The sequence below is a fragment of the Ambystoma mexicanum genome, chromosome 10 (assembly GCF_040938575.1).
Source record: "Ambystoma mexicanum isolate Mex_15411 chromosome 10, UKY_AmexF1_1, whole genome shotgun sequence".
Lineage (NCBI taxonomy): Eukaryota > Metazoa > Chordata > Amphibia > Caudata > Ambystomatidae > Ambystoma > Ambystoma mexicanum.
This window is the reverse complement of record NC_090932.1, coordinates 60,038,796-60,060,586: the sequence shown is the minus strand read 5'-3', so window position 1 is coordinate 60,060,586 and position 21,791 is coordinate 60,038,796. Positions and strand designations below refer to the sequence as shown.

Below are 21,791 nucleotides of genomic sequence, written 5' to 3'. Positions count from 1 at the left end.
CTCTCTAACCTCACCTCTCCCTCCAGCCAGGCTTTCCCTGCCTTCTGTGCCTTCCTCCTCTGCACAGGCTCCCTTGTCCACTGTGCCTTCCTCCTCCTCTGCACAGGTACCCTTGCCTTGCCGTACTGTCCCGGCTCCCTTGTTGGCCTTGGCTCCTCCGCCATCCTCCACTATCCCTCTGGCACTCTTGCCACCCTCGGAGATGACCACTGTCCCCTGTGCCCCTCAGAGGAAGACTTTCAAGGATGGCAAAGCTGCTCCACATAGCCACGCTCAACACTCGCTCCGCCGTCAAACACTCGTCTGACATCTGCAACCTCTTTGAACTCATGGATCTTGATGTGCTCACCATCACATAGACTTTGTTCATGGATAGCTCTGTCATGATCTTTGACACACTCCTCCCTGAATGCTACATAATCCTCTCTGCGCTCAGGCCAAAGAAGACAGGTGAGGGAGTGGCGCTGATCTTCCCAGAATACCTGTGTCCATCCTCCCTACTCAGGGCTACTCCTCCTTCGAGTGCCTAGTTTGCAGGCTCTCACTCTCTCCTAAATCTTCTCTCCTTGTGGCCACCTTTTATCAGCTACCACGACAGTCCACTCTCTTCCTCTCGGAATAGGCAGACCTGGCCTCCTCTCTGCTTTCCTTCTCTCAATTCCTCATGATGGGCGATCTCAACATCCATCTGGACTCTACTGACTCCTCAGGACCTTTCAACAACCTATGTGACTCTCTCTCCCTCGCTATCCTACCCTCTGGCTCCACACACTGCACAGGCCACGCTTTAGATGCTCTCATTTCTACTGACATCCCTCTCTCTATCCCTCTCACTACCTCTCTCTTGGACGGAACACTCTCTTCTCTCTTCACACTTTAAGCTCATCTCTCCTCTTGCATCGGCACGCCCGCACGGCCACTCGGCTTCAAAGTCACCAGACCCATAAAAAAGGTGACAGTGGCTGCCTTTGCCACCACCTACTCGCCTCCTCCCATTTCTGAGGCTGACTCCCACCCTGACACATCCCTCACTAACCTCAACCTCTCTATCTCCAAAACTCTTGATACTCTTGCCCCTGTCATAAGGGTCTGACTGAAGCCTTCCAAAAAGTGCAACTCTTGACTCCAATCTGGCTGCAATTAAACGCAAATTTAGGGCAGCTAAGCGGAAATAGAATTACTCGGGCAGACCATCTGACAAACTGGCCTGCTGCCTCCTTCAAAGGCAATATCGACTCTGCATCTGCTCCAAAAAAAGTGTCTTTATTCAAGCCTGCATCTCCGCGGCATCAAGCAACACGGCAGAACATTTCAAAGTCTGTTAGGGAACTGGCCAATCCTGCAGCAGCCTCTTCTGTCACACCCACCCAGGACCTTTGCTCGGCCCTGGCTACACACTTCATCACAAAAACCCAAGACATCCTTTCCTCCCTCTCTTCCACACCACAGCATACACCAACAACGGAGCCTCCCTTGGCCCTCCCTCCACTTCCCCTCTCTTCTCTCTCACCCGTCACTCCAGATGAGGTCGCCAGACAATCCCGGTCTATGAAGGCACCATCCAAACAGGTGGACCCCTGCCCCTCCAAAACCATTAAGGACAATATTGACTCCCTCGCCCCAGCCTTTGCTGATCTATGCAATTTCTCCTTTTCCACTGGAGTTTTCCCAACTTCTCTTCAGCACTCCCGTGTGCACCCTCTTCTCAAGAAACCCTCTGCTGACCCCTCCATTCCGGCAAAATACTGCCCTATCTCTATCACTCGTTTCCTGGGCAAACTCCTCTAGAAATTGGCTATCTCTCCGCTGACCCTTCACACTGAATCAACTGGTTACTTCCATGACCACCAGTCTGGCTTTAGAGCATCTAGAGCATGGGTGCACAACATACGGCCCGCGGGCCAGTTGCGGCCCGCCATGCTCTTTTGTCCGGCCCGCGAGGCACAAAGACTTTCCTAATGGGGGGCGTCCCGCAAGCAGCATCGGCCGCCATCCATTAGGAAAGTCTTTGTTGTCTTCCGGGCCGGACAAAACACTGGCCCTCATTGGCTCAGCACACACACACCACGTCGCTCCTACGAGCCACGCAGTGCGTGTGTGCTGCACCAATGGAGGGCCAGCACTACGGCTGGCGTGGTCCATAAGGCTTGATGCCGGAAGGCATTTCAGCCTTGGACCATGCCAGCCGTAGTACGATTCCAGCGACTTCCAGCTTACCTGCCTTCCAGCACGTCTCTGGTAAGTGGTCTGTTTGTGTTTATGTGTCGGGTCTGTTTTGCTGTATGTTTGTGTGTGTATGTTGAGATGTGGGGGTGGGGGGAGGTGTCGGATGTGTATGAATGTTTGAATTTAATGTTTTTTGTGTGTATGTTGAGATGCGGGGGTGTCGGATGTGTATGAATGTCTAGATTTTAATGTTTTTTGTGTGTATGTTGAGATGCGGGGGTGGGGGGGTGTCGGATGTGTGTGAATGTTTGGATTTGAATGTTTTTTGTGTGTATGTTGAGATGCGGGGGTGTCGGATGTGTATGAATGTTTGGATTTGAATGTTTTTTGTGTGTATGTTGAGATGCGGGGTGTCGGATGTGTATGAATGTTTGGATTTGAATGTTTTTTGTGTGTATGTTGAGATGCGGGGGTGTCGGATGTGTGTGAATGTTTGGATTTGAATGTTTTTTGTGTGTATGTTGAGATGCGGGGGTGTCGGATGTGTATGAATGTTTGGATTTGAATGTTTTTTGTGTGTATGTTGAGATGCGGGGGTGTCGGATGTGTATGAATGTTTGGATTTGAATGTTTTTTTGTGTGTATGTTGAGATGCAGGGGTGGGGGGGTGTCGGGTGTGCATGAATGTTTGTTTTGGAGTGTGGTGTATGTTGAGATGCAGGGTCTGTATGTGTGCATGCTTGCTAGTTTGTATGCTGATTTGGGGGGTGGGGGGTCTGGTCTATATGGGTGCATGCTTGAGAGTGTGTGCTGAGTTGGGGGGTGGGGGGTTTGGAGTTGGGGGGGTGGGGGGGTGCAGGTCTGTATGGGTGCTGGTTTGTGTGTGCGCTGATTTGGGGGGTGGGGTTTTGGAGTTGGGGGTGGGGGGTTCGGGTCTGTATGGGTGCTTGTTTGAGAGTGTGCTGATTTGGGGGTTCGGAGTTGGTGGGTGGGGGGTTCGGGTCTGTATGGGTGCATGTTTGTGTGTGTGCTGAGTTGGGGGGTGGGGGGTTTGGGTCAGTATGGGTGCTTGTTTGAGAGTGTGCTGATTTGGAGGGTGGGGGGTTCGGGTCTGTATTGGTGCATGCTTGAGAGTGTGTGTGCTGAGTTGGGGGGGTGGGGGTTTGGGTCTGTATGGGTGCAAGTTTGTGTGTGTGCTGATTTGGGGGGTGGGGGTTTCGGGTCTGTATGGGTGCTTGTTTGAGAGTGTGCTGATTTGGAGGGTGGGGGGTTCGGGTTTGGATCGGTGCATGCTTGAGAGTGTGTGTGCTGAGTTGGGGGGGGGGGGGTTCGGGTCTGTATGGGTGTATGTTTGTGTGTGTGCTGAGTTGGGGGTTGGGGGGTTCGGGTCTGTATAGGTGCATGCTTGAGAGTGTGTGCTGAGTTGGGGGTGTGGGGTTTGGGTCTGTATGTTTGCATGTTTGAGAGTGTGCTGAGTTGGGGGGTGGGGTTTGGGTCTGTATGGGTGCATGTTTGTGTGTGTGCTGAGTTGGGGGTGGGGGGCTCGGAGTTGGGGGGTGGGGGATTCGGGTCTGTATGGGTGCTGATTTGTTGTGTTTGGTTGGGGGTTGAGGGAGCCATGGGGCATAGTGTTTGGTTGGAGGTGAGGGGGCCATGGGGCCTAGTGTTGTGGTGAGGGGGCCATGGGGCATAGTGTTTGGTTGGGGGTGAGGGTGCCATGGGGCATAGTGTTTGGTTGAGGGGTGGGGGCCATGGGGCATAGTGTTTGGTTGAGGGGTGGGGGCCATGGGGCATAGTGTTTGGTTGGGAGTGGGGGCCATGGGGCATAGTGTTTGGTTGGGTGTTGAGGGGGCCATGGGGCATAGTGTTTGGTTGGGGTTGAGGGTGCCATGGGGCATAGTGTTTGGTTGAGGGGTGGGGGCCACGGGGCGTAATGTTTGGTTGAGGGGTGGGGGCTATGGGGCATAGTGTTTGGTTGAGGGGTGAGGGGGCCATGGGTCATAGTGTTTGGTTGAGGGGGGGGCCATGGGGCATAGTGTTTGGTTGGGGGTTGAGGGAGCCATGGGGCATAGTGTTTGGTTGGGGGTGAGGGGGCAATGGGGCATAGTGTTTGGTTGGGGGTGGGGGCCATGGGGCATAGTGTTTGGTTGGGTGTTGAGGGGGCCATGGGGCATAGCATTTGGTTGGGGTTGAGGGTGCCATGGGGCATAGTGTTTGGTTGAGGGGTGGGGGCCATGGGGCATAGTGTTTGGTTGAGGGGTGGGGGTGCCATGGGGCATATTGTATGGTTGAGGGGTGGGGGTGCCATGGGGCATAGCGTTTGGCTGAGGGTGAGGGGGCCATGGGGCATAGTGTGGTTGAGGGGTGGGGGCCATGGGGCATAGTGTTTGGTTGGGGGTTGACGGAGCCATGGGGCATAGTGTTTGGTTGGGGGTGAAGGGGCCATGGGGCATAGTGTTTGGTTGGGGGTGGGAGCCATGGGGCATAGTGTTTGGTTGAGTGTGAAGGGGCCATGGGGCATAGTGTTTGGTTGGGGGTGGGAGCCATGGGGCATAGTGTTGCACTCCAAGAGTGAACCCAATAATAAAGCTAAAACAGGCACAGTTATGAGATGTACATCCTTTGCTTTTTGAGGAAACCTGACTCAACGAAGGCCATACTCCTCTTGGGCAACCCAAACAGCAAACTATAGCAGTCCAAAATAACGGAATGTCCAATCTAGGGTCAATAAAATATATATAAGTTAATTAAACAGACGAGATACAATAACTAAATAGAAATACATTATAACAATGGAAAATGTGTAGTACAAAATGTTAGTTTGAAATGCAAATAAAAATCGTTACCCCTCAAAAACATATTCTTTTTCCATGTGTTTAATACAAATTGGGGGTTTAAAAAGCATCCTGCCACGCCCCGCCTACCGCCCCGCCCACATTTACTTTTCGGCCCACTATAGCCCTCATGTAAGGTACTTTCGGCCCTCTGTCAAAATCAGTTGTGCACCCCTGATCTAGAGGCACAGAAATGGCTCTTCTGAACACCCATGAAGACCTGCTCTCAAACCGTGACACTAACACACCCTCTGTTCTCATTCTCCTGGACCACTCCTCTGCCTTCAACACGGTTAACCACAACATCCTGATCACACGTCGCTGTGAAACCCTGGGAATAACAGGTCAGGCTCTGGCGTGGTTAACCCCCTTTCTCTCCCACCGCCCATCCCAGGTGGAACTCGGAGCCTTTCACTCGACTATCGCTCCCTCAACCTGTGGCGTTCCCCAGGATCTAGCCTACCCCCCTGGTTCTTCAACATCTATATGGCTGCCTTGGCACATGTGATTTCCACTTTCACCTCTAACTTTCAGCGCTACGCAGATGACATGCAACTTTCTTTCAGGCTACCCTCAGCCGCCTCCTCCACCTCACTCATATCCGATTGTCTGTCCGCTAGTCATGGTGTGTGGTAAATGACCTTTGCCTTAATGCCTGTCGGACAGATCATTCGCACTGGGACCCCTGCTCCCGCCTTCCCACTCTCACTCTGGTCGGCCTCCCTTGGCCCTGCGCCAGCACCCACCGGCAAGGCTAAAAACCTTGGGGTCATCTTTGACTCCACTCTCTCCTTCTCTCACATTTCTGATATCTCTAAAAAGTCCAACTATCAGCTACACGTCCTCAGAGGTACTCTACCTTTTCTCACTTTCCCCCAGCGGCTCATTGTCTCCAGAGCCCTGGTTCTCTCTAGGCTGGACTACTGCAACAGCCTCTTCCTCAACCTCCCTGCTTCTGCCTTGCACCCGCTGCAACTTGTCCAGAACAGAACCGCAAGACTTATCCTTGGCCTCAAGCGCAGGGATTGCATCTCTCCTGTGCTGAAATCCCTTCACTGGCTCCCCGTGGCTGCAAGGATCAAGTTCAAGACCCTCTGCATTGTACACAAGGCTTTCTGGGGCCTGAGACCTACCTATCTGCAACGTTGCCTACCTAAATACTGTCCCTCCCAGGCCCTCCGCTCATCTACCTCCAACCTTCTGTACGTGAGCAAGTTCTCCAAGCAGAGATTTGGAGGGAGATCCTTATCCTCAGCAGGGGTGTCCCTCTGGAATAGCCTCCCTGCTGCCCTCTGTCTGGACCCTGATCTTCTTAAATTCCGGAAACTCCTCAAGACCTTCCTCTTCTCCTCTTCCTTCTCTCTCCTTCTACCCTGCTAACCTACCTCTCTGCTCTTTCCCTCTCGCCTTCCTTTTCCTTACTGCTGGCTGCCTGGTGTACCACAGAGTCTCACAGGTCCTGGGAACACCCGCCAGTCCTCTCTTGCCCTTGCCTGAGGGCCTTGCACTCGCCCCACCCTCACTGCACTTGAGAAATGACCCAAGAGGGTGGCTCTCTCTGCACTTTCCCCAGACTCCACCCACTGGGTGCACTTGGACCCTCCTCCTCCCTGTAATCGTCTGTGCACTTGCACGATCAGAACACACTGTGCTGGAACATTGTCTGTCTGCTCTCCCTTGTCCTCACCCCTTAACGGAACTTGGTAAAACTGCAGAGTCGCTGCCAGGCCCATTTGCTGTGTTTCAACTGTAATTGTATCATTTGCACTTACTATTACTGTCTCAGAATTTCAAGGGCTCTGATTCGACTGTTGTCTTTCCCCATGTTCCCACTCTCCTTGAGAGCTTTGAAAAACTTGCCTTGAGTATAGGCGCCTAATAAATAAACATTACGATTACCATAAAGGGAAGAGGCAGTGCTTAAGACGGATACATGGGAAAAGTAAAGTTTGCGGAAGGTCGATTCTGGGATACATTTTTGAATGCTACCATATCAAGGTTTTCAGTAACGTTAAACATGGAATAAACTGCTAACAATTCAAGACTTACTTCACACCTGTGTTAGTACAAACTATACATATGAAGATCCACAATGCATACAAATCAGAGGCACATACAAGGAAACTAAAGTAAGGAAGACAGAAACCACATCATCAGAAAATGTTAATGACATTAAAGTTCATCTTCATGTGTATAAATGAATTGTGTGTTTGAGGCCTGCTCATTTCCCCATGTATGTTCACCATGAGCTGAGACCAAGCCCCAAGCAAAGTACTTTAAGAACATATGACAAGGTTAATGTCTAGATATACAGCACCTTTTGAATTTTCATATTCTGACGGTCAGTGAGCAAATACAAGTGGCCTAGACATGTGATGTCATCAGTGAGGTCATAAATGACATTTGTGATGTCATCTTTCATGTCCTTGGTGGTAGTGTTAGCAGTGCACGGTGGGGCCGCGAGTTATGGTTGCTTAGTTTACCATAACTGGTGAATTTCAGGGGCTTTTCGGTTTTACTTGTAATCATAATGTCCCTTTAACACATTTATTTCACTAAATTTCATAGGATATATATATATATATGATACATTACTCACCGTAATCGTATTTCTGATGCTTGTATCTGCTTAGATTCACATGCTATGCATAGGCCGACATCTAGTGGAAGCTGCGGAGTATTACAGTTTGTTTTTCGAAACTCGAAAATGGGCGTCGACACAGGACGTGCCAGTAATACTATCCCTAGTGTGACGTCCACTGTACCCAAGATCCCTCACACGTCTAGGATCCTCAGATTGTATTTTTACTGACGTGAGGTAGCATGAGGAGTAGCGTGAGTACAGATAATCCAAGCAGATAGACAGAAAGGTAAGACTACAAGCAATCATGCGCCTTCTCTCGGAGGGGAGGAAGGGTGGGTCGCATGTGAATCTCAGCAGATACAAGCATCAGAAATACGATTACGGTGAGTAATGTATCCCTTCTGAGGCTTGTGGAATCTGCTTAGATCACATGCTGTGCATAGATTAGCGAGCAGTACCAGAAGAAGGAGGTCGGATGTGAGAAGGGTCATGAGCAAATAAGTGTCTTAGAACCGCTTGTCCCACTTGTGTATCTGCCTTGGAATGGGTGTCAATGCAGTAATGCTGAGTAAAAGTGTGAATAGAGCTCCAAGTAGCTGCTTTGCAAATGGTGTCAAGGGGTACATTTGCAATGAAAGCCAGAGCGGCCCCAATGCCTCTAGTAGAGTGGGCCCTTAGCGTAAAAGGCAGAGTCTTTTCAGAAAGTGAGTAACACAGCTGGATACAGTTAATAATCCACTTCGAGATTGCACCTTTAGAGACGCGATCCCCCTCTCTGCCTGTAGCTACGGAGACAAACAGTTGATCTGTTTTCCTTAGCGGTCTGGTTTTATTTACATAGTAGAGGACCGCCCTACGCACATCTAGGGTGTGTAGTGTCACCTCAGCCGAGATTTGCGGGTTCTGGAAGAAAGCCGGAAGCTCGATGGACTGGTTTACATGGAATTTTGATATAAATTTAGGCGAGAACCTATGGTGTGTGCGTAAAACCAGTTTGTCTTTATGAATAGTAAAGAAGGGATCCTGCACTGACAGAGCCTGAATTTCACTGACCCTTCTTATAGAAGTAATAGCTACTAAGAAGGCCGTTTTATAAGTCAGGTGTTTGAGACTGCTTTTATGCATGGGTTTGAAAGGGGGGCCCATGAGCTTGGCTAGCACCACATTAAGGTCCCACCCTGGTGGTGGGTTAGAAATAGGAGGGTGAAGTCTCTTTACTCCTTCCATGAAGGCTTTAACTACTGGTACTTTCCACCACGAAACCTTGCTATGGGAAGTGGTGTAAGCCGAGAGGGCTGCCAGGTGTACTTTCAGTGAGTTAAAAACCAATCCTGCATCTAGCAGGTGGAGCATGTATGTAACAATAGTGGAAGGAGTGCAATCAACTGGGTTGATTTGTCTACTCTGGCACCAGATAACAAACCTCTTCCACTTGTCAAAGTAACAGTGCCTTGTGTTTGGTTTCCTAGATTCCTTTAGGATGTCCATACACCTCTGTGGTAAATTGAGGTGTCCAAACTCTATGACCTCAGGAGCCATGCTGCCAGGTTCATTGAGTTGGGTTGCTGGTGCACTGTTTGACCTTGGTGCTGGGACAGTAGGTTGTACCAGGCTGGAAGTTTGATGGGCTCGCACACCGCCATCCTGCGTAGGTGTGGGAACCATGGTTGTCTTGCCCACATTCGAGCAACTAGGAGGAGCGTCATCGACTCCCTGTTCATCTTGTTCACCACTTTCCTGATGAAAGGAGTTGGTGGAAAAGCGTACGCAAACATCGCTGACCAGTTCATCTGCAGGGCGTTCCCCTGGGAGTCTGGTTGGGGGAACCTGGATGCAAATCCTGGGCATTGTCTGTTTTCGCTTGTGGCGAATAAGTCTATAGTGGGGAAACCCCACTGAGAGAAGAGATCTTCTACGACCTCTCTGTGAAGAACCCATTCGTGTTCTTCTGGGAGGGAGTCTCTGCTCAGAGCATCCGCTAGGGAATTGAGCTCCCCTGGAACATGTTGTGATGACAGGAAGATGTTCCGTCTGAGTGCCCATATCCAGATTTTCTGGGCAAGCTTGGACAGATTTGGCGAGCGAGTCCCTCCTTGCTTGTTCAGGTAGAACTTGGCTGTAGTGCTGTCCGTCCGGATTTGCACTGACAGGTTTAGTAGGTGGGGCTCGAACGCCTTAGGCGCTCTGAATACTGCCAGAAGCTCTAGCAGGTTGATGTGGTTCTTGGCCACTGCGTGAGACCAGAGACCCTGAGCTGTGTGGTGGAGATGGTGAGCTCCCCACCCCGTCAGACATGCATCTGTAGTGACTACTGCCTGTACTTCGGGATCGTAAAAGGGTTTCCCCTGTGCGAGATTTTCTCTTGTCCACCAGTGAAGGCTTTGTACCAGTGTTGGCGAAACGACCACTAGATCGTCCCACTGACCATTTGTCTGAGACCACTGTTTCGCCAACCATTCCTGCATGGGATGCATGCGCAGGCGCGCGTGGGGGACCAGGTAAATGCATGACGCCATCATGCCCAGTAAACACATTGCTTTGCGTACCGTTATTTGTTGACCGGACTGATAATGCAGAATTTGCAGTAGTATATTCCGAATTCTTTCTTCTGAAGGAAAGGTCAACCCCTCCTGGGTATCCAGGATTGCTTTGAGGTGCTTGCACCAGGCTTGACTTCTTCTCGTTGATTGAGAAGCCTAACTCGTGGAGGAGGTCGATAGTCCTTTGAATGTTTGTCCTGCAAATTCCTGGGGTTTCCCCCGTTATGAGCCAGTCGTCCAGATAAGGGTACACTGGGATTTCCTCCCTGCGTAGGTGTGCAGCCGCCACCGCCAGTACCTTGGTGAATACCCTTGGTGCTGAAGCTATCCCGAAGGGCAGTACCTTGAATTGGTAGTGGCGACTATCCACCTTGAAGCGCAAGTACTTTCTGTGCGCTGGGAACATGGAAATATGAAAATAAGCATCTTTCATATCCAAGGTTGCCATGTAATCCCCCTTTTTTAGGAGGGGGATTACCTCTTGTAGCGTGGTCATACGAAATTTTTGGGGCTTGACATACTTGTTGGCAGGCCGTAAGTCCAATACTGGGCGCATTGTCAAGTCTTTCTTTGGCACAAGGAAGTAAGTTGAATAAATACCCTTGTTTACCTGGTGTCCCGGGACGAGTTCTATCGCGTCCTTCTGTAGAAGAATGGCAATCTCCTCGAGAAGAATCTTCTGATGTTCTAAGGAGTGTACTCTTTGTCGTGGAGGATGGTTCCGGGGACGTTGCAGTAGCTCTATACAATATCCCGTGGATACTGTTGACAGCACCCATCTGTCTGATGTGATCCCTTCCCAAGCCTGGGTGAAGTTTGAAATGCGTCCCCCTACTGGGGTTGCGTGAGAAGGGACCCTGAACTGAGCGTAACTGCTTTGGTGGAGGCGTGCCGCCTCCCTTGCTGGGGCTGCCTCTGCCTTTACCACAACCTCTCCTATTACCTCTGCCGTAACCCTGGGTAGCCTGTTGGTTGTTGTTCCACTGTGTACCCTGCCCCTGGGAATAGTTAGATCCTCTCTGGGAATTTTGGCCGCGTGGGCGACGAAAATTACTATTCCCTCTCTGGTTAGGGGGTTTATTGGTTAACTGGCCAAGGGATTTGAGTGTCTTGTATTCGTCCTTGGCATTTTTTAGTGCGTCTTCGACCGCCTTACCAAACAACAGATCGGCTTCCACTGGTTTGTCTAACAATGATGCCTGAGTTTCTGCCTTAAAACCAGACTGCCGTAACCACGCATGTCTCTTGATAACAGTACCTTCTGCTATCAATCTGCCTGCGTTGTCCGCGGCGTCGAAGGTTGCTTTCAAAATGCAACCAGACACGGCTCTACCCTCTGTAGAAATCCAAGCTAATTAGCTTTTTAACGGTTCAGGTGCAGAGGCTATGAGAGCCGCGACTTCTTCCCACTGATGGCAGTTGTAGCTGGCCAACAGGGTGGTGGAGTTAGCAATCCTTGCTTGATAGGCGGACGTTGAGGCTACCTTCCTGCCGAAACCGTATAGTTTTTTGCTCTCCTTGTCGGGAGGAGCTTCTGACGAAGACAAGGGTGTCCCAGCCCTCTTACGAGTGTTGGTGACAACTAGGGAGTCTGGCTTCAGATATCCTCTTATATAGAGAGGGTCAGACTGTGCTGCCCTGAAAAGTTTTTCAATCCTGGGATTGACTGCTCTGGTGAGGTTTGGGTTCACCAGGGCGGATCTATTCTCCGCTGAATGGATTTAAGGATAGGGATGGTCTGGGCAACAGGCCTCCTTTCTCCCACTAACTCTTCTGCAAAGTCCCTTTCCTCCTGTACACCGTGGGTGTCAATGTGGAAATGTTCTGCTGCGCGAGCGAGAACCTCATTTAGGAGGGGTTGGTTATCGACCGGAGAGTCGGTAACCGGGGCTTCGTTCTCTACCGGGGAATCTACTCTGTATGTTTCCGGGTCATCCTCTTCTTCCTCCTGGTCCTCATCATCCCCATAGTAGCCCGTCCCGGTTTGCTCTTCTATCAACCCAAATTCTTGGTCTTCACAAAAGGAAGCCTCTCCTTGATACCGTGAGTATGGTCTTGCGTAAGGTTGTACCTCGAAGGGTTCTGACCTCATTGGAGTTTCAAACCGGGCCTTCTTACTCGGGGGGATAGGATCAGTAGAGCCTGAGGGTGTGGGCCCTTGTGGATCATACGAGAGGAAATGTTCTGGATTTTTATCATAAAAATCAGCCAAAGAAGACATTCTTGACATGACCCTATCTATGTCTTCACTGGACCAATTTTTGCAACTGGGAATGACTCTCTCAGCAAGTCTACGGGGTTTATCTTGAGTAGCTTTGCTGGTTGTGGACCTATCAGCAGACCTCGGCTTGTCTGTCTGTTTAGGGGGGGGTGGAGTGTTTCACAGGTGTGGAAGAATGTACAGGTAGTTTCTTCTGCTGTTTTCCCCCCTCCCCGTGCGTAGAAAAATGTTTTCCCTGTCCCTTAGTGGCTCCGGAGTTTTTCGACGCCTGGTGTCGAGGATCGGGAGTGGTGTCCCTGTCCTTCGAGCGTGGGGCCTCTCTGGGTTTAATTGCGGGCTCCGACTCCTGGAGCGCGGCCTGGGGGTGGAAGTCGTCTTCGTCTTGAGACGATCGAACTTCTGTTAGCCTAGGGAGCGAGGCACTCTTGGCAAGAGTGGATGATTGCCTGGAGTCATGCAGCGATCTTGATCGAGAGCGCCCAGAGGACACCGAATTGGACCGTTCTGTCTGTGCCTCTTTCCGAGAACTCGACATCGTCGAGTCTCGGTTGGACTTAGTGTGTTTAGTGAGTGTAGTATGTGAAGCGCTTCTGTCGCCGGGGGTCTTCCCCATAGCCGCCCTGCCGGACGACCTTCCGAGGTCGGGGACCTGCGCTCAGCTGTCGTTGGACGCCGTAATGCCCTCGCCATCCGAAAGTACGGCGTCGCTGCCATCGCTGAAGGCGCCCTCCGCTGCCATGGCCGCCTGCCTGGCGTGGTGGGCCCAACGCTTCGTCGAACGGTCCTTAAGTGTCTTAGGTTTAAACCTACTACACGCTCTGCAGTTCGCTTCGGGGTGGTCCCTCGGCAAGCAGAGATTGCACGTGGCGTGCCTGTCGACCCAAGGGTATTTGCGATTGCACTTGGGGCATAATTGAAAAGGGGTACCCTCCAAACGCACCTTGAGGCAGCGGGCTGTTAAGTGTAGGAAATGTATAAGGTGTACCTATATACCAAGAGTGTAGAATATGTACCACCCCCCACTCTCCCTACTTACAGGGCCGAGGCCAGCGGCCTACCAGGCCCGGGCCGAGGCCAGCGGCCTTCCGAGGCCCAAATCCGTCGTGCAGCAGCCGACGGTCGATTTCTTCTCCAGCCGGCGTCGAGTGTCGAAGTTCGACGTTGGGGTGGGAAAGGATGTCAATAGATTATTATTTTAAATTCTAGCAAAACTATGGCTAAGGCCAGGGGACTCCGCAAAATGCTTCCGACCAGTATGGCGGAAAAAAACAATCTGAGGATCCTAGACGCGTGAGGGATCTTGGGTACAGTGGACGTCACACTAGGGATAGTATTACTGGCACGCCCTGTGTCGACGCCCATTTTCGAGTTTCGAAAAACAAACTGTAATACTCCGCAGCTTCCACTAGATGTCGGCCTATGCACAGCATGTGATCTAAGCAGATTCCACAAGCCTCAGAAATATAAATATATATAGCGTTTACTTTGGAGGTTACCAGGCATTGGGCTATTAGTTTGATCCTGCAGAGGCCACCAGTTCTGCCAGATGACACGTGCTGCACAAGTTCTGGTGTAAAGCCTTCAACCCTCATTCAGGCTGTCCTCCTTATAGGAAACACTAAAAGCTAGAACTGCAGACTATGAAATTCACCGATTTAAGAGTTGACTCTATTCCTCAAAATATGGCCCTCAGAAATTCTGGGTGAAAGTTAACATGCTGCTTGCTGTCAAGGTCTTCCACATCTTCAACCCACGGCTAAGTGTCAAATCCCTGCAAGTTATGCATGCCCCAAATCGTCACATCAATTTGACAAGAATATCCTGGCAATAAGATAGAAGCAGATCTGGCCATTTAGGACTGGCAGGTCACCGAGGGCCCTCAAGTGAGCTGAGAGCCAATTGCAGCCTTTGCACCGCCTTTGCAGAAGTGGGTGCTACACCCACTTATGAAGTTCACAAGTAGCATCGGCAGAGGAACCCAGAGAGATCCTTCCATTTATGTGAAAGAAACCATCTCTAGGCACAAGAACGGTACACAAAACTCTGCAGTCACCGGTCTATTGTGCTGCGCCTGCCACGGGCCTTCAGGGTAGCTATGGTTGTGACTCCAAAAGCCTTACAAGTCCTTCACCGAGTCATCGGGCAGCAGACATAGCGAACACAGTAATTCCTACCAGTAGTTGCAAATTTCAAAGCATGCTGTGCACAATAATTAAAAAGCACGCAAAAAAATAAACAGTATAAAAATGAAATAAACTGACACATGCAGCGGCCGGTGAGTTACGCCAAGGGCAACAACATCACACTTATATTGTCGGTTCTCTTCCCAGTCTAACTGCTTATGGCACCAGCTCCTTCTCTGCTCATTGCTCTCCCAAGGCAATATCACCCCTGCACACAACGCCGGGTCTTTTCCCACTTCAATGGCCCCGCAGCTGAAGCTGTCCCTGCTCTCAATGCCAGATGCATACTCTCACCTTGCTGTTCTAGTGACAACTGAGACTCTATCTTGGTTATACCAGCACAGCGGCAATCACTGCATAATGCCTGAAATTCATGTGGGGAAGAATAGGACCCCAGGCACTGCATGACTCTGAAGGCAGTCCCATTGACTTCTCAGACTTCGCCTCAAGCCCTAGGATCGTATCTCTCCAGCTCTGAAATCTCTCCATTGGCTCCCAGAGGATGCAAGGATTACATTCAAAACCCTCTGCATTGTCCACAAGGCTTTCTGGTGCCTGGGTCCAAAATACCTTCAGCTATCCCTCCATAAATATCCTACCCTCTCGAGCTCTTTGTTCCTCTACCTCTAACTCCCGCAGGGTCAGTCATTTTTCAAAGAAACAAGCTGGAGATAGATCTCGGTCTTTGGCTGGGGCCTCCCTCTGGAATAGCCTCCCTGCCACTCTAAAACATAAGGAGAACCATCTCCGGAACCACCTCAAGACCTTCCTCTTTGCTTCTGCCTTCGCGCCCCTCTACCCTGCTGATCTGCTCTCTCTTGGCACTGCGCACCTGGCCACCCTCTGTCCCCTGTGCCCAGGTACCTGCTCACCCTGCCACCCTCCTGCACTGCCACCTGGCCACCCTTTTTTCTTCATTTCCTGCACTTATTTAGACTTACCCAGTCTGGTGCCGTAAACACTGCACTTGTCACTTGCTGGCTGCACTACCACTGTTTATTGCCTCTATTATCTATTTATTAGTATTTATTATTATTTATCTTTTCTCCTCTGCTTCGCACTCTCCTCTCTCCCCCGCCCATGCCCCCGTCCATGCTCTTTCTCCCCTTTCCCTTTTCCCATGCACTTGCGCGTTCTCAATGTCACTGGGCCTAGTAAGATCGTTGATGTGTTCTCCCCTGTTCCCCTCCCTTGCCTTGTCACGCTCTGAAACAATTGTGTATGAGCGCTGTACAAATAAAATATCATAATATCATATCAGACGTCTCATGACTAGGAAAACACTCTGAAACTGCTCCCAGGCCTGCAACAGGCAGGTGGCCTTACTTCTCGCGGGTCACATTGTAGTATTCCAACAGATGAGAGCTGGCTTGCTCCAGGTTCCAGTCGAACATCTCAAGGACCTTGTGACACTCCCCACGCGTCTTCAGACCCAAGCAAAAGAGCTGCTCTACCTGCAGAATCCAAAAACAAACACAAGGTCAGCATTGTTACGACAAGCGTGTCTACTGCCAGCGGCAGCACAGAACAGAGTAACAGAGTTAAGTACCATGTTGCCCTCTGTATGCTTTTGGAAAATAACCGGAGCAAAGCCAATGCTATCCAGAGGTGCATGGGGACCCCGTGGCACTGGCCTCCTGTCACTATGCAGCACAGTGTCCATGTGGCTGCCTATGACACAACTGAGAGGTCTACAGGTGTGGACCTCTACCACAATGCACCATTTGCTCAAATAAACTTCACGACTGGAAACATGGAGTCCTTACTACATTATTTATTCAGTGCAGGACAGCTGCAGAACACAATTATACAATGAGCAGGGGTCACAATTGCAAGTTGCAAACTACTATCCAGGCATAAAGGTCACATACCACCTTAATTCTACACACCCACACAGCACAACATTTCCTACTCGCCAAGAGTCAATTATCACCAGCCAATGTCTAGTGGCGAGTGTGCATTTTGAGCCCAGAGTGAGGGTGTGTATTTAACCAAACATTTTCCAGAACACAGGTTACCCATAACAAAACAATCATTATCTAACAGCTGCAAAGCTCAAATTATACCCATTTTAAGAGCAGACCTGGCAGATCTAGGTAAGTGTTGCATTTCAGTACAATAGCACCCTGTACTGAAACAGCCTTAATTGACCTCGAGACACAAATCAACGAGTTGAAGGATAAAGGTAAAACAGCTATGCTCCTCCTCCTTGACTTATCGGCGGCCTTTGACCTGGTGGACCATGCAGTGTTATGCAACCACCTAGCGTCTGCCGCCTATTTCTCAAGCAAAGCTATAGCCTGGGTACAATCCTTCCTAGCCAACCGTACGATGAGTGTTCTCCCCCTTAGCCTCAGCGGACCCAATACAAATGACCTGTGGCGTCCCACAAGGTTCATGTGTCTCCCCCACAATGTACAACATCTTCACTAAGCCACACTTCGACAAACTTGACAGACTGGGGTTAACTTATACCAACTATGCGGACGATACGCAGCTCCTCATACCACTATCTGGCAACTTTGTCGAAGACACAGCTCTAGTAAACAAGATTAACCTCCTCATTCAGGAATGGATGGCCTCCCACGGCCTCTGCCTGAATGACGACAAAACAGAGATACTGATCCTGGGCTCTGACTCCAACCTCAAAAAACTCAGCCCTAATTATCTCGCCTTCAACATAGATGGCAATATAATTAAAGTGGCAACTGAGGTAAAAACACTAGGTTTCTACCTTTATTACACATTATCTCTCAAAAAACAAGTCAACTTCTTGTCCTCTTCCACTGCTTACACCTGCAAATTAATCAGGGCTTGCAGACCCTACCTCTCCAAAACCAATTGTCTCACACTAGCCAACGCCCTAGTAATGTCTAAATTAGACTACTGCAACACCCTATATACGGGAGCTAGTAAAACTGCCATAAACAGAATGCAAATACTACAGAATAATGCTCTCAGAGCAGCCTTGGACATACTCCGAAGAGCGCACATTTCCAACATCAGGAAAGACCATCATTGGTTAAAAATTTGCGACAGAGTTCTCCTCAAGACGCTATCTTTCACCCATAAAGGACTAAACAATACTGCGCCTCCATACATCTCGGCTAGACTAACCAGGAAATCCTCTAGTCACCACACTCGAGCCTCTAACCACTTCCTACTTGAAATTCCCAGAGTCAGACTAACAAACGCGGGTGGTGCAAGCTTCCCTGTTAGAGCTGCCCGAGCCTGGAAAGCACTCCCTACTGCACTGAGAGCGAATCTACCCTACTCTAGATTTAGGCGCAACGTGAAAAGTTGGCTCTGGACCAAAGACGACTAACAAACTGATCCCCTGCTCTAGGCCCGGCCCATTGCATATAATTTACCTGATACCGCTGAAACTAGACTATAGACTATCTCATTGCCCTCTGTGATGTGAGGCACCCACATCTTGCATCTCTTGTATATATGTATTGTAATTCACTAATAACACCTGTAATGTATCTTCTGTATGTATCCTATGTATGTAACCTAAGCCTAACTAGTCTTATGACTATTGCGCCCGGCTACCCCTGGGTTTGGAGCGCATTATCAAATAATAAACTAAACTAAACTAAACTAAAACAAGACGTAACCCCAGAGGTATGTGTGGGTGGTTCACTGCATGATGTATGTGTTTTCTCAATTACTACAATATCATGTGATCTGAAACAAATAATGTATTTATAAAAATCATAGGGAAAGCAAAAAACGTTTATGAAATGTGCCATTGATAACAGAGCAGAGAGGTCTTTCAAACATGGGCTGAGAAATGTGACAAAGACCAGATGTTGCAGGGGAAGGTGGAAACAAACTTGGGATGAGGGCAGGAAAGAATGACATAGGAACAGGGTGGTGGAAGAAGGATGGAGAGGTGACTGAAAAGTGCTGTAGGATTGTCCAAAAAGGGTAGGGAGAGGGGAACACAGGGTGATGCAGCAGTGTCGACTGCTAGGAAACAGGTTCTTCAGAAAGGAGAAAGGCTTTGAGGTTGGATTTAAATAGAGGTAGAGTTGGAGTAGTATGGAGAGGGAGAGAATAGCATTCCAGAGTAGGGGAGCGAGGAGAGGGAGAGAGCAGAAGTGAGAAGGAGCACAGAGGGCTCGAGTGGCAGCAAGGAGGTGAGCCAACGATGAGCTAAACGAGCAAGGAGGAGAGGAGGGAATGAGCTGAGAAGATGGGTAGGGTGGGCAAGGTCATGGATAGTTCTGAAGAGGACTTAACCCTTTGTTACATAGATAGCCAGCCAATCTGGCGTCGGGCAGAGGAGGTAGACGTAAAGCAAAAAAGCTTGAAAAGTGGGCGGACGGCGAAGTTGAGGACTTTGTCAAGAGGTGAAAAAGCATAGTTGGGAAGGTCATAGAGAAGACCAGCATAGTAGTCAGATCTAGAAAGCAGATTAGCTGTTAAGCAGTGTTGAAAGTAAGAAGATGACGGATTTTTCTGATATTGAGGAGGTTGAGTCTCTTCTTGGAGATGAAGAGCGAGAAGTTGTGTGATGGGTCACAGATGACTCCACGGGTACGAGCGGTAGCAGAATAAGGAACTTAGTCAGGAGAGAAGAAGAGGGGAAGAGGACGAGATAGCCTGCTTGGCTGGGAAGTGGAGAACCTCATTCTTAGTGGAGTTGAGTATGGGCAAGTGAGATGCCATCCAATATTTGATGGTGGACAGACCGTTTGACATTTTTGACAAAAGCTCATCAGATAAGGAGTGAAAAGAGAATAAGACCTGAGTATTGTCAGTGAAGAGTTGATGGGAGAAGACATAAGGGGAGACTAGGGCGCCAAGAGCTGAAGTATAAAGAGTGAAGAGAAGTGAACCAAGGACAGACCCTTGGGGAACTCCAATAGTAAGAGTGGTGAGTGGGAAGGTAACGCTGTTCCAGGACTTCTGAAAGTGTCAGGGGGCAAGGTATGAAGCAAACCAAACGAGGGCCTCATCTCCGATGCCAAGGAGAGATAATGTAGACAGTAGGTCAGAATAGTCGACAGTATCGAAGAGAGCAGAGAGGTCGAGAAGAGTGAGAATGTGAATGGTTTGCATGACCAGTGGAAGGGATGAAGTTATTGACATTGAGAAGAACTGTTTCAGTAGAACGCTGAGGTCAGAGGCCAGATTGAAGAGGGTCCCTGAGGTTGCAAGTATCAAGGAACTCAGTGAGTCGATTGAATACTACTGGCTCTACGATTTTGAAATAGTGTGGTAGAAGAGAGACAGGGGGTAAGATGGAAGGACAGTTGGATCTGGACCAGGTTTCTTGAGGAGAGGGATGACAGTAGCTGACTTAAGGAGTAGAGGAAAGTGGCATTGTCAAGAGAGGACTTGAAGGAAGCACATTCTTAAATTCTTACAAAGCTTGCACTGGAGCATTTTATGGTGACCACCATAACACCATGTCACACATTACCCTCTCACTGTGGACCCCAGAGAAAAGAGTAACATTCTTTGAAGACAGACTACTACAGGCAATGCTTAATGTTCTCCTAGAAGACATACTACTGAACTCAATGGTTGTTGCATCCCAAGAGGACAGTAATACAGCCCTGTGCTTTGTACATTTCCTGAAATCATACTACACTGCAAGCATCACTTTATGCATTCACTGAAGAACCATTACCACCGTCATCTCTCGGTGTGTTCCCTGAAGATCCATTGCCACAGTCATCACCACTCTGTGCATTACCTGAAGATCCATTGCCACTTGGTGAATTCCCTGAAGATCCATTACCACCGGCATCGCTCTGTGCATTCCCTGAAGATCCATTGCCACTGTAATCAGCACTCTGTGCATTCCCTGAAGATCCATTACCACCGGCATCGCTCTGTGCATTCCCTGAAGATCCATTGCCACTGTAATCACCACTCTGTGCATTCCCTGAAGAGCCATTGCCACCGTCATCACTTGGTGCATTCCCTGAAGATCCATTACCACTGTCATCACTCTGTGCATTCCCTGAAGATCCATTGCCACTGTAATAAGCACTCTGTGCATTCCCTGAAGATCCATTACCACCGGCATCGCTCTGTGCATTCCCTGAAGATCCATTGCCACTGTCATCACTCTGTGCATTCCCTGAAGATCCATTACCACCGGCATCGCTCTGTGCATTCCCTGAAGATCCATTGCCACTGTAATCACCACTCTGTGCATTCCCTGAAGAGCCATTGCCACAGTCATCACTCTGTGCATTCCCTGAAGATCCATTACCACCGTCATCACTCTGTGCGTTCCCTGAAGATTCTTCATCACCGTCATCACTCTGTGCGTTCCCTGAAGATCCATCACCACTCTCATCATTTAGTGCATTCCCTGAAGATCCATTACCACTGTCCTCACCACTCTGTGCATTCCATGAAGATAAATTACCACAGTCATCACATGGTGCATTCCCTGAAGATCCATTACAACCGTCATCACTTGGTGCATTCCCTGAAGATCCATTACAACTGCCATCACTCTATGCATTCCCTGAAGATACACCATGGTCATCACTTGGTGCATTCATTGAAGATCCATTACCAACGTCATCACTTAGTGCATTCTTTGAACACAGGAAACTGCAATCAAAGTGATCCACCAAGGATTTTAAGAGGATATGGTGGTTTCTACTTCATTTTAAGGCAATGAACATACTTTTGGAGGGCAAAAAAATAGTTTTGAAAGTCAAAGCGTTATCTTTTTTTGGATAGCAAATACACCACATTTGACAGCAAAATAATAAATAGGATATGGCTTGCCCTAACATAATAGCATGCTGCGCCCCGCACAGGAGTTCTAAGCAGATTACTGCAATTGCACTTGGGGCATTCAGTGGAGACAGATACTACCGCAATAAAGACCCTGAAAACAGACCGCAAAAATCACCGCCCGGTGAAACCCCTGAGGGAAGTATGGAGACTCCCACAGATCCCCCATCAAAACCCTGCCTAAAGTCTCCTCCCAGCTGGCCAGGAGAGTGCAGATGCTTCCAGATCCCAATCCTGGGGTGGTGTATTGCAGGAGGATCACCTGGGTGGAGACGAGGTCCAAGGCAGTGGGGAAATTTCCTAGGGTGAGACGCAGTATTTCTCCTTGGAGAGGGCTACTCTTACCACTGGATTAAAGAAGGAATATGCTTGCTGTCATTGTGAATGATCTCGCCCTCCTACTAAGGATGGAAGGTTAAACTCCAAGGGTGTACTCCAACCAAGTATTGTGTCTAAAGGACAAGTCTGTTGCAGCCCTAAAATCAAATA

The 21,791-nt window shown here is 49.4% G+C and overlaps 1 protein-coding gene across 7 annotated transcripts in view; it reads right to left on the bottom strand.

Annotated features, from left to right (window-relative positions):
- Nucleotides 1-21,791, bottom strand: part of TNK2 (tyrosine kinase non receptor 2) — a 503,525-nt gene that overhangs the window by 4,478 nt on the left and 477,256 nt on the right. For all 7 annotated transcript variants that reach the window (XM_069617503.1, XM_069617505.1, XM_069617507.1 and 4 more), the window contains one exon: nucleotides 15,855-15,982. In XM_069617503.1, coding sequence (XP_069473604.1) covers nucleotides 15,855-15,982 — 128 coding nt within the window. The remainder of the gene's footprint in view (nucleotides 1-15,854; nucleotides 15,983-21,791) is intronic.